Raw genomic sequence first — 16,234 nt, 5'->3', positions numbered from 1 at the left:
TTTTTGGTTTTTCTCCGGTACCGGGAACTGAACTCACGACCTTGCGCTTGCCAGGCAGGCGCTTTTTGCCGCTGAGCTAAATCCCCAGCCCCTCCATACACAGTTTGTAACTGACTTTGAAGTAAAAATTTTTCCCTCTCTCTCTCTGAGAAAAAGAAGAAGCAAAAAGAAAGAAATACTCATTGTCTACATCTTTTTTTTTTAAAAGACTCACCTAAAGAAGTACAACAAATTTGCTTATCAACTCTCAGCAAAATTAAGGCCCAATATTCATGCTGCCTTCATGTCCCTATGCAGAGTTATAGACAAAACAAAAACTTACCCATTGTCTGAATTGTTTTATATCTGTAGTCAAATTCATCTTGCAGGTCCTCTAAGTATTTGGTGTCTTGTTCTGTCATCTTCACATGAAAGAAAACATATTCACTCAAAAGGAAATATCAAAGATGCGGCAATGTAGCATGCCACTGAAATAATATCCCAAATATTGGTAAATAGCACTGTTTGGTGCTTCTAGCCTCTGACAGCATCCAAAGACCGCAGTGAAACTACTTTTCTGCACAGCTTATTCACAAAAGAATTGGTTAATACTGGAAGAGGTTGAGCTTGCTGTTCCAATTCTTTTTCTCTTTCTACTTGTTTGGAAATCCTTTGGCATCTTCTCTCTCATTTCTCAGTTATTCCAAGTGATGCCACACTCATTTTTTTTTAAACTGAAGAAAATGATTGCTGTTACCCTTTTACAACTCTTGAGCAGTTCTGTTTAACTATTAGTGTGCCAGTGATCACCTTTTGCTTAAATCTCCATTCCAACGTGCTGCAGTACCTTTATGACAATTCAGTCTAGGTATTTTCTCTTCTTGTGTCTTAAGAAGTACCTATGGTTTCTCCTGTGTGCTTCTGTCTTTGGGGTAGACTTTGCTTTTTTCCAAACCTGATGATGTTTTTCCTGCTCTGTCATAATGGTGGTTGAATGTTAAGATCTGGGCAAAGTGCTTTTCATGCAGTATCTCATTAAATCTCACACTACGCGTGGTGTGGGTCATCCTTGCTTCTATAGGGCAAGCAGCAGAGGGTGAAGATATGAAAGGACTCACCTGCCGCAGTCCCACAGCTTCTCAGGGAGGAGTTTTGGGGTGGATTGGGCGGTCTGACTCTGACCTTCTACCCTTAACCAAAGCTGGACCCACTGCTTCTTAGATTCCAGACTACATACTCCCTCTTTTTTCACAGAAAGTTGCAATTTCCACTGCCTACTCATTCCAACAGGTGCTAAGAAATCATACATCGACCCTTAGCAGATCTTTCTCCACAAATTCCAAATTTTAGTCAGCTAAATTTCTCATTGAGAAAACCATCAAATTTTCAGTCAGAGTTTGTATCGTTACACTATGACTTGTGAAGCTGATGAACTGGCAAAACTACCTTTGTGCTTCAGCTTCTTTGCCCATAAAATGGGGTGCAGTGGGTGGGCGGAGGAGGAAAGAGGGCAATAAGAGGACACGTGGAGTTGTGAGATCACGTGGCACAAACTGCTTACAACAGTGTTTGGGGCCAGGGCCAGGGGTCACAAGTGTCAGCTGTGATTCCCTTTCCTCCCTGTTTGTTGCCTGGCTCTCTAAAATGACTTTCTTGACATTTATAAACCTTAGAAAAGAAACAGAGAAGGAAGTATTGACTGCTCACTGTACTGTCTACGGAATAATAGAAGCTATGAAGGTTTTTTTTTTAGCGACCTTTGCCACGCCTAAGCTGTACACACACAATCCTTTCTGCAGCCCGCAAAGTGAATTATTTCCAAGGGAGGAAGTAGGCTTGCTCATGGAGTAACCCATACTCCAGCCAGAATTCAAATCCAGTCCCGCTTCCAGATCTGCACTCTTTCTTCTCACTACACCGTGCTGTCACTTGCAGCACTTCAGTTCAATGCTAAATTTCTGAAGAGCTAAGATTGTGCATGGCTATTGGCTACTAAAACCCATGCCTAGACAATGTAAAAAAACTGAAACATGAGGTTCTGTGTTCTGATGTGGACATCAATTAGAAGCTAAAGGAACAGAACATCTCGCGGGATCTTCTAATAAAAAGTACATTAGAATGAACGAAAGTGTATTACACCATAACTAGGAAAAATAAATGCTAAAGTAATTAAAATGCTTTCAGATATGGTCGTCAGTGGTTGCCACTGTGAAAGCACCAGCAATGACCTGCAAAGCCCTCCTGATGGCCCCAGAGGGTCGCAGGAGCGCCACACTCCACAACCCTTCTCAGAGACCAAGGTTACGCACACTAGGGAAAGCGCCTGCGCGGAAAAGCACTGCCATGCGCAATGGGCGCCAGCTTCCTGGAATGGGACCCAGGTCGGACAGCAGGCACGTGGGCTTTGTGGAGGGAGTGCTCACAGGAGAGGGGACACACGGACAGGGACGAGCTGGCAAGCATGTGGTCTCACTGGAGTGCAACTTGGTCTTGGTCTCATAGAGAACCTGGGAAATAGGCGGCATCACAGAGCTAACCGCAAGCAGGGGCAGGTCTGGCCTCTCCTCCCAGCCTCGTCAGTGTCTGAAGGCAGCCTGAGGTGACCACAGCACCCTTGACCGCCCGCGCTCACGGCACATGGGGAGGAAGTAGAGGCCTGGGAAGGGGTCTGGTTTGCGCTCCAAAAGGTGCATTTCTGTTGCACCACACTTCTCCGGGACTCAGAAGGAATTTGAAGGGGAAGGGCTGGGGTGCAGCTGGGTGGGAGAGCGTAGGGTTGTGTTGTGTGAGTGTGTGAGACTGGGTGCCATGGAGAGGAGAGAGAGAGAAAGGGAGAAAGGGAGAAAGGGAAAGAGGGAGAGAGAAAGAGAGAAAGGAAGGAAGGAAGGAAGGAAGGAAGGAAGGAAGAGAGGAAGAGAGGAAGGGAGGAAGGGAGAAAGACAGAAAGACAGAAAGACAGAAAGGAAAAAAGGAAGAGAAAGTCATGTGCTTGATTAATGTGATAAGTATTCTTACTATAATAAGCGAATTGTCTTCTGCAAGGACACACCTGTAAAGTCAGCCTAGCCCTTGGTTTAAGATTATAACACACCAAGGCATTTTGCCCTAAGTCTATCTTGAGAACCTGACATTTTCTTGCAGAGCATAAGCAAAGACTTTGCCTATTTCCCTTGCTTCAGAAGCTCCCTTAATCAGAAGTCTGAAAGCAAATGCTTAGAAACACTGTCCTTTAAACTCTGCAAACAATATATGGGGCAGCTTACCTTTAAATATCTGTACTTTATTTAATTTTATGGATTTGTTATTGTGTTTTTAAAAGACAAAAATAATATCCTCCCAGCACTCCGGAGGCTGAGGCAGGAGGATCCTTGTGAGTTTGAGACTGGCCTGGGCTACAAAGTGAGCTCTGAACTGCAAAGTGAGACCCTGTCTCAAAAAGATTATATGTACTATGTAAGTTTTAGAAAGCAAAATTGACATTCTATTTTATATACCACACAGTGGAGAGTAGGCCTACCTAAGAAATCTTTTTTGGATCAATCAAATCGATAAATCTCTATCCAGACTGACTAGGGCAAGAAAAGAAAATAGCTGTACCAGTAACACATGACAGGGGCAATACCACTATAGATTCTTCCCATATTCAAAGGAAAATAAAGGAATATTATGAGCAACTTTATGCCAATAAAGATAATTTAGTTAGAATGGACACATTTCTTGAAAAACACAAATTACCAAAGCTCATTCAAGAAGAAATAAATATTCTGATAGCTTTTACTTTTCTCACAGAAATGTAAATTGGAGTCAAAAAGCTTCCCACAAAGAAACCCTCTCCATTTAAATAGAAGGCATGCGAGAAATGTATCTTAGTAACAAATTGTCCCCGGGATTCTGTAAACACCCACGTGGGAGTCGGGGAGAAAGGTACACGATTAACCGGCTGCACGGTGGGGCGACCGCAGCCCGCCCACGCCAGCATCTGCGGGACGGCACTCACCTGCACGCTGTTTTTAATGGCAGCCACTTTGTGCTCCACGTTCCTCTGTCTTTCTGAAACTGAAGAACTCTGTAAGGATTTCTCCAGGGGTCCCTGGAAAAAGGTCTTGGCATTTCACTGATGTTGATAAAACAGGTTCATGATGGATGCAACATATGCAGGGTACACTTTGAACTGAGATTTCGATCACCATGATATAAAATATTAAACAGCCTTTAAAAATCTGCACCTACCATACACGAGGCCCTGGGATCCGTCCCCAAGCACCAAAACAACAAAAACCAGAAAACCCCAAGTGCCAAAACAACACGACCATGCTGTAGCAAAATATTTAATGAAATAATACAAATGATGTTAAAGTTTAAGGAATGGAAAAGATTATAAAAACACCATGTATATGTACATAGAGCTTATATATGTATTGCTTATATATAGATGTGAATATTTTCTTTATTTAGAAATATATGGCTATGTGTATTGATATAAACTCAAGTGCATATGGGTGGAAAAACACACACCCTGAAATGTTACCTGTGTGTTATCTCTGAAATTACAGATGATTTTATATGATTTTTAAAAATTCCTATTTTCTATAGCAGAATTACACTACTTTTGAACCTCTATAAAAATTAGTACAGTGACATTCCATTAAACTGGGATGGAATTCCATTGAGGAGGCTGAATCTGCTGGGATGGGATTTATTTATACTCTGGGACAAAAGCTTTACTAGAGGAGATGTAAACATTTTAGTCTGGTTAAGCAGAGAGGCCCCCGGCCACCGAGTGCCCCTTCTTGGCCCCTGTAAGAATCTTAGGCAGGAAGCTCTGTAGCTCTCTGGAGGCGACCCAGAGGCACGCATGCCTTCCCTTCGACTTACGGCTGAGTGGGAGTGTGGTTAGAAAGGTGATGACTAAAACCTGCGCAAATCAGAGGAAACTGAAGGGGAGCCCGGGGCCTCCGTTCTTGGTCAGATGTTCTTCAACCACACCGCATTCTTCAGAGTGGGAAAGCCTTGAAACGATTCCCCTTCTCTTATTTTGGTCTCCAATATTTGTCTACCTAGTTAAATTTTAAAAACCAGTGCTTCTTTCATAGCAATTTATGGTACTGGTAGATTACTCTCAGAGTGATAAATGTTTCCACTTGACTAATACTTGACATTTGAAGGGGGCAGCATGCACGCACGCAAACACACACACACATATGCACAGACACGAGAAAAGAGGGGAACACAAAAAGGATTCTTGAGAATATAGGAGGCGTGATCGAAAATACAGCAAATTCTTAAAATTTAAAAGAAATTATCACAATACAAGAAATATTGCCATTAACCCCCCTCAAAATACTTCACCTCATTCTTATTCTATTATTCACCTTATTCTATTATTCACCTTATTCTATTATTCTTGTCACTTTTTGGAGCAGTTGTGGAAGTGCTTTTTTTGTGAGTGTGTAGTCATTTTTTGTGAGTGTGTAGTCACACTGTGTGGCAATAATGATAAGAAAAGTGTGTCCTAAGCAAGAGGAGTGTTTTGAGAGGGATTAATGGCAACGTGTCTTTACTGTCACACTTTTAAAATTTATACACCTGTCTGTTCGATTACCCCTTGGATGTTCAGAATACTTTATATTCACCGTACAGTATTTTTACTTCAAAGGCATTGAATCAAACTACATGTACTTTAGAAACTTGCTATAGTTTTTAAGTGAAATGATAATATTCATAATCTGAGAAGGTTAAACTGTTAAAACTTCAGAGTCTTTCAGAAACACTCATAACGCGACAATAAGTAAGCCTGAGAATTTCTAATAGTTGAAAAGGGACTTTTGCTAGACTTTCAAAATATGGTGGTTTGATTTATTAAATTATGGGGGAGGTCCTTTGGAAAACTGATAATGTAATACACTGTACTTGCTTCATTTTATGAGCATTAACTGAAAAGTATTCCTTTAGTTGTGTTTGATGGGTGCTCTGATTCATTATTCATTATAGTGGGATAAACTATAACCTAGAGCACATCAGGGCAAATTACACTAAAGCAATTGGCAAGCAAGTATTTATGAAGCTTCTACAAGACAGAATAGTTTAGACTTCTGTGATAGGAAATAGAAAACTCTTGAAGGGCTATAGGCAAGATCAGTGTGTGAAGAGACATGTAATGAAGGAAGCAGAGTCCAAATGGCGATTTTAGCTAAAAGGTGGTCAGAACATTCCTAGAGTAGTGGTAGCCGAAACGAATGTATAGATAAGATTCTAGAAATGAATCAAGTCTGGAAATACGGAGAGAAAAAACTGCTCAGAGATGATCTCAAGACCTGGATTACAAGTGGCATTGCTAGCATAGAAGAACTTGGTTTGGAAGAAGATAAAAACTTCTGTCGACTTCAAGGTGATAGCAAATCATGAGCTCAGAAAATGTTACCTGCACAGGCATGTTGGCTGTAGCCAATATTCTCCTTTCTTCCCTTAAACAATTAGAAATAACCACAGCTACATGCATTGGATTTCCATGAAACTTTCCCTGAAAAAGAGCAGCAAAAACAACGTAAGAGCTTAAATATATGTATCCTAAAGGAACCGCACTGCTTGAAAATCAACAGTAATCTCTCAATGAACATGTAAAACTATGTGGGATCTGTTTTGATAATCTTACCCATGGTTAAATCCACAGAAATTCATATTACAGACATAGACCTTTAAGAAGGGTATATTACTTTCTTTGCCTTCAAAAATCATTTTTCACAATCGTGAGATGTTCTCCAGCACCCCTTTAGGAAAGAGCCTGAACATGCTCCAGAGGCCGGGTGAGGTGCAGGGAAGGTTTGGGGTGCAGGAGTTCCTTCCATACCAACACTCATAAACCAGCTGGCTCCAGCCAGGGGCTTGTTCACTCTGTGCTTTATGCTCAAAACGTTTGTTTGGGTTGCTGTTTGTTGGTGTGCACGTCTACTAGCTGCTAACTACATTGGTACACTCAGGTGAGTCTACACCCATGTTTCAGCAACAATGTTTTTATGCTAAGCACACACTCTTCTTGCCAAGGTTAATGGTGCAGATGCTGTTAACTGGAAATACGGACAGAAAAAACTGCTCAGAGATGATCTCAAGACCTGGATTAACCTGTGGGACTAATCTGGCCCCCAGGGATGTTGTGTAAATTAAAACGTCAAATCCCTTCAGGGAGCTCAAGTGACACCCGTCAGAATGATTCTACTCACTGACTTTAACTGCTGGGTTGCTAGGCCTGAAGGTTTTCTAGGCCTGAAGGTTTTGACTTACAGGACTAGTAGCAACACCACCATCCAAGGATGTTAAAGTTCTTCTTTTTTTGGTATCATGTTTGTTTGTTTGTTTTCCCAGTGGTACCGGGAATTGAACTCATGACCTCACACTTGCCAGGAAAGCACTATGCCTGCCGAGCTATACCCCCAGCTCTGGTATCAGGAATCCAGCACAGAACCTTTCACTTTCCAGGCAGGCACTGTGTCACTGAGCTATATCTCCAGCTCCTAAACTCCTTTACAGACCTTTTCTGAAGCAGGGTTAACAGGAGGCAAATCAGTGAGATGCACTCACTTTGTCTCCCTCTGGCTTGCTCTTAATCAAAAGTAGATTATGCAGGCTGGTAAATCAAAGGATTTTTTTTTGCATTATTATTACTATTATTATTAATTTTTTGTCTTTTTGAGACAGGGTCTCACTATGCAGTTCAGGCTGGCTTTGAACTCACTTTATGGCCCAGGCTGGCATCAAACTCAGTAATCTTCCTGCCTCAGCCTTCCCAGTGCTGGGATTATAGGCATGTGCCACCATGCTCAACTACAAAAGGTTTATTTTTAAGAAAAATATTAGATTATTGGCTGTAAACATTTTTGTAGATGTGACTGGTACCACAATTTTATGAAATGATGCATGTTAATTAACACTTCTATTTGTAAAACTAGGGTAATCATTGACTGTCTGGATTCTTCCTCTTCCATATTGTTCAGTCTTTTAAAAGCTCCTTGTTTCTTTTTACATCAGAAATCTCCAAAGGGAACAATAAGATGAATTGACAGAAACTCGGAAAGTGAAAATGATCCTACTTATTACACAGGGATGCCACATTTCTGACTGCATGCTAACAATTTAAGATTCTTTTTATTAGAGTTTATTCTTGTTGTTGATTTTCCCACCATGCATTGGTTTTTAAAATAATATAACTTGAACTTAATTCCCTGAGAGCGGCCACACATTTTCTCACTTTGCCTTCAGTTTATTTTGAAAATATTCCATTGTTAAAAATGGCTCCTTCTAGGGCTAATTTGGAAGCCCTGTTATTAATGTAAGCTCAAGACCTCGTCCTGTCTAAGATCAGGAGTTTCTTCAACACCTCAAGAGTTGGCAGTATTGGTCTTTGTTTGTCCTCACTGCTATGGAGTGTTTCCTTGATCGTTCAGACACTACCTTTCACCATTCTCAGCTTTCTCATGCACTTTTTCACTTTCTTTTCTTAAGCTTCTTTTATCTTTCTTTTCAGATTCAGTTTCCCCTACGTTTTTTAAGGTTAAATTACTCAGTTTTTCTCCTTTGTTAAGAGGCAGGAATCAGTGCTGTCTTGATCAAGGATATCTTTTCACTTTCTTTTTAATTTTTCCTAATTTAGCGTCTCACTAACATTTGAGACAAAACACCTCATGGAAAATTGATCACGGTAGAGTCAATATATCTAATTAGCACTTTCTCTAAGTAGCAAGGCACACTTGTGGTCTTATTCAGTAGTTACTAAGCATAGAGACCCTCAAAACAGCACCACCGCAGACCCTTAAGTGCGTGTTGATGGGAAGAAGCAGGAAAAAGAAAGCGAGAAAAAGAGAAACTGCCCATTTCCCCCTGGGCCACCCTCTTGAATGTGTGTGTCTTGCATATTAGCGTCTACTATCCAGCCTGTCCTCCCACTGTCTTTGTGTGTGAAGGCACAGAGGTTTTTAATTATAGAGGCGTCAAGTGTTTAAATCTTTTCCTTTATGACGAGTGTTTTAATGAGGTGTTTCAGAAATCCTTCTCTAAGCTGCAGTCACGGAGACATTCTCTTGTGAAGTCCCTGTGGGTTTTTGTTAAATGTGATTCCCTTGGAGCCTGTGAGTGACCAGAACTCCTTTCACTTTCTTCCATGTGCATCACAGTTCTGAGACTATTTATTAAATCTTCTTGACTGGGTGATAATCGAGTGTGTACCCGTGGGGGGGGGCGGGGCACGTTCCTGGACTCTGTCCCAGTTAGGGTTCTGTCTCTGCTTCGCCAACAGGTTAGGTTTTAGTACTAGAGCTTTGTGCTCAGTTGTGATGTCAAGTCGAATAGGTTTTCTTTGCATTTTCTTAGAAGTTTTAGAATCAGTGTAAGTCACAAGTATGCCCCATCAAAGCAAGCATTTGAATGACATTAAATTTTTAGATAAACTTAGACATGGCATGTTCATATGTGTTCTAGTCCAATTATTTAGGCTTTCTTTAATGTCTACTAAACATTGCAATTTTCCAATAGAGATCCTAAATATATTACGGTTATTTCTATATTGTTGATTTTTTTTATACTAATATTTTTCATTCTTAATTGGTTTTTTCTTATATATAAAATGTAATCAGTTTTTATATATTGATTTTTGAATCCAGAAAGCTTGTTCTGCTTTTACTGGGCCTAATCATGCATTTGTAACATTTCTTTTTTTTTTTTTTTTTTTTCCTCCGGTACCAGGAACTGAACTCACGACCTTGCACTTGCCAGGCAGGCGCTTTGCCGCTGAGCTAAATCCCCAGCCCCTGTAACATTTCTTATCAATTGTAAAATTATATCTGTAGATTCTTTTGGATTTCCTACATACACAAATCATACCTTGTGCAAATACTGAGAGAATTTTCCTCCTTTCCAATCATCTAATTTCCATCAGGATTTCACCTCTGTTCTGCCTTATTTAGAAATGTTTTTGTTATCTCTAAACAGGGATTTTCTACTTTAAAAAAAACCTGATTTCTAGCATAATTTCATTTTTATCAGAAGGTAGCTTTGGATCATTTCAATCACTAAGTTTTTTGAGACTTGCTTTGTGGTCCAGTATATAGATATTTTGTAAAAGTTTCATGTTGGCTTGTAAAGAATGTGTATTCTGAGTTGTTTGGTACAAATATTTTATGTAGTTTCATCAAACCAAATTTGCCACTTGTTTTGCTTAAATTTCTCCTTGCTCAATTTTTTTGGTCTGATCAATTTTAATTATGTTAAGGGCTACTTTGTGAATTTTTCTCCTAGTGCTTTTGTCAGACATGTTTAGACTTGTTATATATTACAATAAAATAGAATAAAATCTTTCATTACAACGAGCTGACCTTTATCTCTAGTAATACTTCTTTACCTTGAAGCAAAAATATGAACTATGGCATAATGCTAAAAATTTAATTGCTCACAATTTATATTTTCCCTTATTGAGGGAACTTGCAATTTGTTTCAGCATGAACATAGACATTTAATCATATATCGGTGTGAAACAAATTAATGTATTCTAAAATTTTCTTCATTTATTTAGAATTTAACTTTCGTGACTCTTTTAAACTTATTTGCTTCCATATAAAGAGTGTCCTGTGGGGTATCTGAAATGTCAGTGAGGTGTAATTTATTTAGAGTATGAATAACTGTTGTCTCTTCTGTAAGTTTTGATGCTGGCATTTTCTGGATCTTACTAGAAGTCCTCAGTAGAAAGTTCTCAGATAAAAACCAGATCTCACATTTCTTCTGCAAATAGTCCTTGAATGACTGGTTGACGGAAAGATGGAAAGGTTTAGTGACCTTGTCATACCTTCATGATTAGCTATCATATCACAGTTATTTTCTGTGGTAGTATTTCACTATTGCGATACATGTCCATGAAATCACCGGAAGTACACTATATGGTAGATGTCCACTCCCAGAGACTTCTGGTCAGCCTTCCATGAGGTCAGCCATCATCATCACCTGTGGCTCACTCCAAAAACACCTTGAAGACTAAACTCTTAGTCTTTTGCATTGTCTTACACTTTAAAATTAAATATGGCAGCAACTTCAGTGACCAGTAGTTAGACAGAGGGTCACAGTGACATTCTGCTTTCTACAATCCCCTCAAAGATGTGTTTGCACTGATAGTGTAATTTTATGTCTTGCCGAGATAAACCAGCTTCCCACCCAAAGCACCACCTATTTGATTAAACACGTATTTTTCATTTTTCCTCAGTGGCATCACGCTGGAAGTTAAACACATTCTGTTCAGTCAGCAGGGTGCTTCTGATAAATTGATGCTGTACATCTGAATGATAGTGCTGTGCAAGGCATGATTTGCTTACTCCAGGTTCTTGTTGTGCTGAGATTTCTTTCCTCTATTATAAGGAATTGGGTGATTTTTCCAGCTACTGTTGCTTTGTGTATGACAATCTTTTTTTAATGTCCATTTCAGTAATAAAGAATAATACAACTTCATTTACCTGTGGGAAAATTTCCTTCTTACATACTGTAAAGCACTTTATTATTGCTTTCTAAGAAAATATAAAACTTCACCCACTAGCAAATATTTGCTTAACAAATATCAGATTTGTATCCTATTGATTTGTTCTTATTTCATTTTGCATACACAATAACTTATTTGTTCCAACCCTAAATCATAGTGTCATATTTTGATAACATTTTAAACAGCAATTAAACTCAACATGTGTTGTACAAGCAGTGCATACAATTTATCTGAAGTGGTAACAACATGAATAGCTATGACCCAGTTTCACATCACAGACAATGACAATGACATTGTGATTGCCACATGGTAACAGCAATGAAGAGGTGTTATTGATTATAAGATGCATTCTGGTTTCAGAGATGTTAAAACGTGTGTGTGGGGATTCTCATTCATTCCTGTTTGGAATGTAAAAGGATACAGCCATTTTGGAAGATAGTTTAGCAGTTTCTTATAAAACTACATACTCTTACCATGGGACCCTACAATCATACGCTTTGGAATTTACCCGAAGGAATTGAAAACTCATTTCCACACATAAGCCGGCACATATTTACAGTAGCTTGATTCATAACTGCTGAAATGTGGAAGAAGCCAATACTGCACGCCCTTCAGTAGAGGAATGGACAAACAGTTGTATATCTGTACAATATAATGTTATGCATCATGAAAAACAAACGACTCCTCAAGCCATGAAGACACAGAGGAAACTTAAACACACACTATTAAGCAAAAGAAGCCAATATGGAAAAGAAGCATAATGTATTTTAACTACATAAAGTCCAGGAAAAGTGCAAACTGACATAAAAATGTTAATGGTCTCTGGGCTTAAGAAAAATGAATAGATGGTACACAGGGTTTTGGGGAGCTGTGAACCTATCCTGCATGATGTTATTATGGTGGAGTCATGATATTATGGATATGAAACCCCACAGAATTGTATCACACAAAACCTGAACCCTCATGTAAACTAAGGACTTCGTAATGATGTAACACTGACTCATCAATCATAACAAATATTCTACGCTAAGCAAGACACACAAAACACACTGAGGGGTTCTGTATACAGCAACATGTACAGGAATGCTCTGTATTTTTCACTCATTTTGTCAGTAAATGGAGAACACTTTTGAAAAGATACTTCTGAAAAATTGCCTTCCTAAAGTCACAGTTCTCATCCTGTTCATATTAATACCCATACTAGGAATGAATGAATTCAAATGCATGAAGTTGCACGTTCCACAAGTTCTCAAATCACACGAAGGTGTTGTTGACCAAAGGGAAGGGAAGGGTAGATCCCTGATGGATGTACATTATTAATGCTCTGTTAGTATGTATGCCAGTGATACTACATCTCTCTCACCCTGGCTAAAAATTAGCTGCAGGTATAGGTAACTTGTCAGCTTATTTGCAAAGAAAATACTTCCTAAATGTACTAAATTCTAGCACACTGCTTGCACAATGTTTCATGTCTGTGAAGACTTAACCCATACTAAACAATTGCTCTGCAAAGCAGCCAGAGAGCTCTTTGTCTGAAGAGCTAGTCGCGCTCTCAGTTATTAGTCGTGTGATCTTGGGTGAGTCACTTCGGATCCTTCATTGCTTTCTTTGCCTCGTTTGTCATCGGGATAGCAACACCTGGCATTCACTGAAGTGACTCTTCAGTGAGTGAGAGAGACTGGAGGAAGATTTGCAACTTATAAGGCACTTTAAACTCCAGAAGTTTTCTATGTGGTGGTGTTAGGAGAGTTTAAAGCTCATAAATGATAAATCAACAAAACAGGAGGAAAAAATTCTCCCATTAGTATTACAGAAATGACCAAAGTTGATTGATTATAAAGCCAACGGAGTAAGACTGAATTGTGTTCCAGGAAATTGATTTATATACGTATAAAAGAAACTCCAGAAAAAGAGAGACTGTATTTGGGGTTTTTAACATCAGACCGTGGGGACTTCCCTGGCATTTCTTGAGGACTAGCTCAAACATGCACAAAAATGCACCAAAAGCTGCTTTGAATAGAAAATTAACTCATGTACGCACACTAGCAATTAGAAGGAATAACAGAGCACTTTACCTAAGCAGAATTCATGTAATCTATGTAATCTTTGGAAGAGAATCATTAACGCTGTACTTTTATTTGTGCAGAAAAAGCCCTGAACAGAAACAGGTCAAACTCTCACCAACAATTACCTCTGAGGAGTAGACTGGAGAGCAGATCTTTTCATTTGAACTCTTTATAATTCTTTAAAATAATTAAGCATGTGTTACTTTTATAATTAAAACCAGTAAGAAGAGATAAAATACACATATATATTCCATAGCAAATCTTTCTCTTTGCTTGATTTATGTGGAGGTTTTTGTAGAAGATGAATGCCGGCTTTGAAAATTTGGCAGTCAGGTGAAAGAAGAGTCAGGCTATTATCATGGCTAAAATTCAGGGGTCTGAAACAATTCACACATTTTAATGAGAGTGAAGTTGCTTAATTCAGAATGACTGGAAAAGGACAAGGTTGATGCAAACAAACTCTTCATTTCTGTTAGAACATACCAATAACAGAACCTGCTGCTTCCTGAGTACCTACTATGTGCAGAATGCTTTATAAACTTTGTCTTTATCCTGACAATAGCCTGCAAGTACATATTAGGAAGCCCAGGTGTTATATCCGTTGGGAAAATTGCAGAACTAGGAAATCAAGGAAAAGCAACACAGCAAATCCAGGTGTTTCTCTTTGTAAACCTCTTAACTTTCCAAATCATTAGATTGAAAAGAAAAAACCTGATTCCTTCTTTGTTCCATGGGCCCCGCATTTATTTTCCTCAGACATTATTTTCTGTGATGTCTATTCAGGGCCATGACTATTTACGGAGCCCCAAGAGAGCTGCAGGGCTTAAACACCCAAGGCAGTAACAATAAACAGGTGTTTGACACTAAAATTACTAAGTAACTTTTGTGGAGATGGCTTAGGCCTTTAACGCCCCTGGCAGTTCTAGTCCCTGTTTGCTGGTAAAGGCGACCTTCTGTGGCCGGTGAGTGTGCCTGCCTGATCTTTAAGGAATGCCAAAAATGCAAGGCCCTAACCCATGCTTCTGCTTCTGTGTAAAACTTACCTCATAGCAGTTACATTTTTTAACGTCCACACCGCATCTGATTTCATATCTAGACGCCTCATCTTGCAAAAGAGGGATGGGTGATCTTCAAGACTGATCTTCAAATAGCTATCACTTTAAGGAAACCTCATAAATGCTTGTTGAATGAGAGTGAGGATGGGTAAATTGTTACAGTCCTTTCCTAACTCAGAGAAAAGCAGCAAAAGCATATTATTTGGTCTTTGTATCGATACAGACATCTGTTTTAAAGCTTTCTGGTGTTTCTATTAGGTATTTGTCCCTAGTAGCCAGAAAGATACAAAAGTAGGGCCTTGAGATTAGTGGGTAGAGGACAGTGGGGCTTTATAGATCTCTAGAGATGGGAATTTTGCTCGTGGGATCCTTGCCCTGTTTGGCATGAGGCTGCCATGGGAAGCCTAGAACCGTGAAGGCTGTCCCGCTAATGGGGGTGACACTCTGAGTCACCCGCTCACTATCCAGTAAAACAGGTTCTTTACTGATGGACCTTAACTTATGTCCTACAGGATCACTCAGTTACCCCCCCCCACCTGACCCTCTGGAAATCAATAAATACACCACCACCATCACTAGTAAAGAGTGCTTTGACATGATCATAAAGAAGAGAAAAAGTAAAGACTGATAAAGAAGGTATACACATATCTCTTTTGAGGATATCATCATGTATCAAGGCAAAAAGAGAGGCTCATAAAATTTTTTAAAAATTAAGAACAATGCATCATAAAGATGTGCCAAATATTAGAGGAGAAAGATATGTTTAACTTAATTTCAACATTACAAAATGTGGATAAGTATGAGACGTATGATACTTCGTAAACATGTATAATTTTAATGTTTTAAGGTATCAGTTAAAAAGAAATTTCACTTAAAATTTTAAAAACTTGACAATAAATTTAACAAGAAAGATACAGGTCCTCTATGAATTAAACTAGAGCTGCACTGAAAATGTGAAACAAGACCTGAAAAGATTTAAATTAAAAATATAAACTCAAGAATGGAGAACTTAGTATCGTAAAAATGTTAATTATCCCAAAATAAATATGTCTATTTAGTGCAATAAAAGACTTTCAGGAGTTGCGTGGGGGGGGGTTGAAGGAATGATTCAAAGAAATGATCTTGAAGTTTATATAAAAAATGTTAGACAATAGCTAAGAAAATGACAGATTCATTTTTCAGTGCTTGAAATATGTCAGAAATTTTTCAGAGTGCTTTTCTTGGCTTCATTTGACCCTTACAACTGTTTGTGATAAATGCTGTCATCTTACTTTACAGATAAGTGAGGTTAAGTAACATTAAGCCAAGATCCAACTTGACTCCAGAGTGTTGAGCTGCTTTTAACTAATCAGCTACCAAGTTCTTTGTTTCCTTGTTGAGGGGAGAACTTACTGTGTAAAATATTACAATAAGCCTTAATAGTCAGTAGTATCAACATACAACTACATTAGCAGGGAATAATAAAATTGGAAAATACTACATGATAAAATTGACATGTGAAAAGGTGGTATATTTCAGTTCAGTGGGGAAAATGGTTATTTAAAAAAATCTTTTTGTATAATTATTTACCAATCGAGAAGATAAAGACCTCTATATAAAGAATTCCATTCCATACTAACTTTTAA

General features: G+C 38.8%; 1 protein-coding gene across 3 annotated transcripts in view; it reads right to left on the bottom strand.

Annotated features, from left to right (window-relative positions):
* Stat4 (signal transducer and activator of transcription 4) overlaps window positions 1–16,234 on the bottom strand; it is an 82,782-nt gene that overhangs the window by 29,338 nt on the left and 37,210 nt on the right. For all 3 annotated transcript variants that reach the window (XM_005373295.2, XM_005373293.2, XM_005373294.1), the window contains exons 4-6: window positions 6,401–6,499; window positions 3,977–4,069; window positions 323–401 (exon numbers count right to left, since the gene is read on the bottom strand). In XM_005373295.2, coding sequence (XP_005373352.1) covers window positions 323–401; window positions 3,977–4,069; window positions 6,401–6,499 — 271 coding nt within the window. The remainder of the gene's footprint in view (window positions 1–322; window positions 402–3,976; window positions 4,070–6,400; window positions 6,500–16,234) is intronic.

Source organism: Chinchilla lanigera, unplaced genomic scaffold, assembly GCF_000276665.1.
Source record: "Chinchilla lanigera isolate Chin_1 unplaced genomic scaffold, ChiLan1.0 scaffold00002, whole genome shotgun sequence".
NCBI lineage: Eukaryota > Metazoa > Chordata > Mammalia > Rodentia > Chinchillidae > Chinchilla > Chinchilla lanigera.
This window is presented reverse-complemented; position numbering and strand designations above follow the sequence as displayed.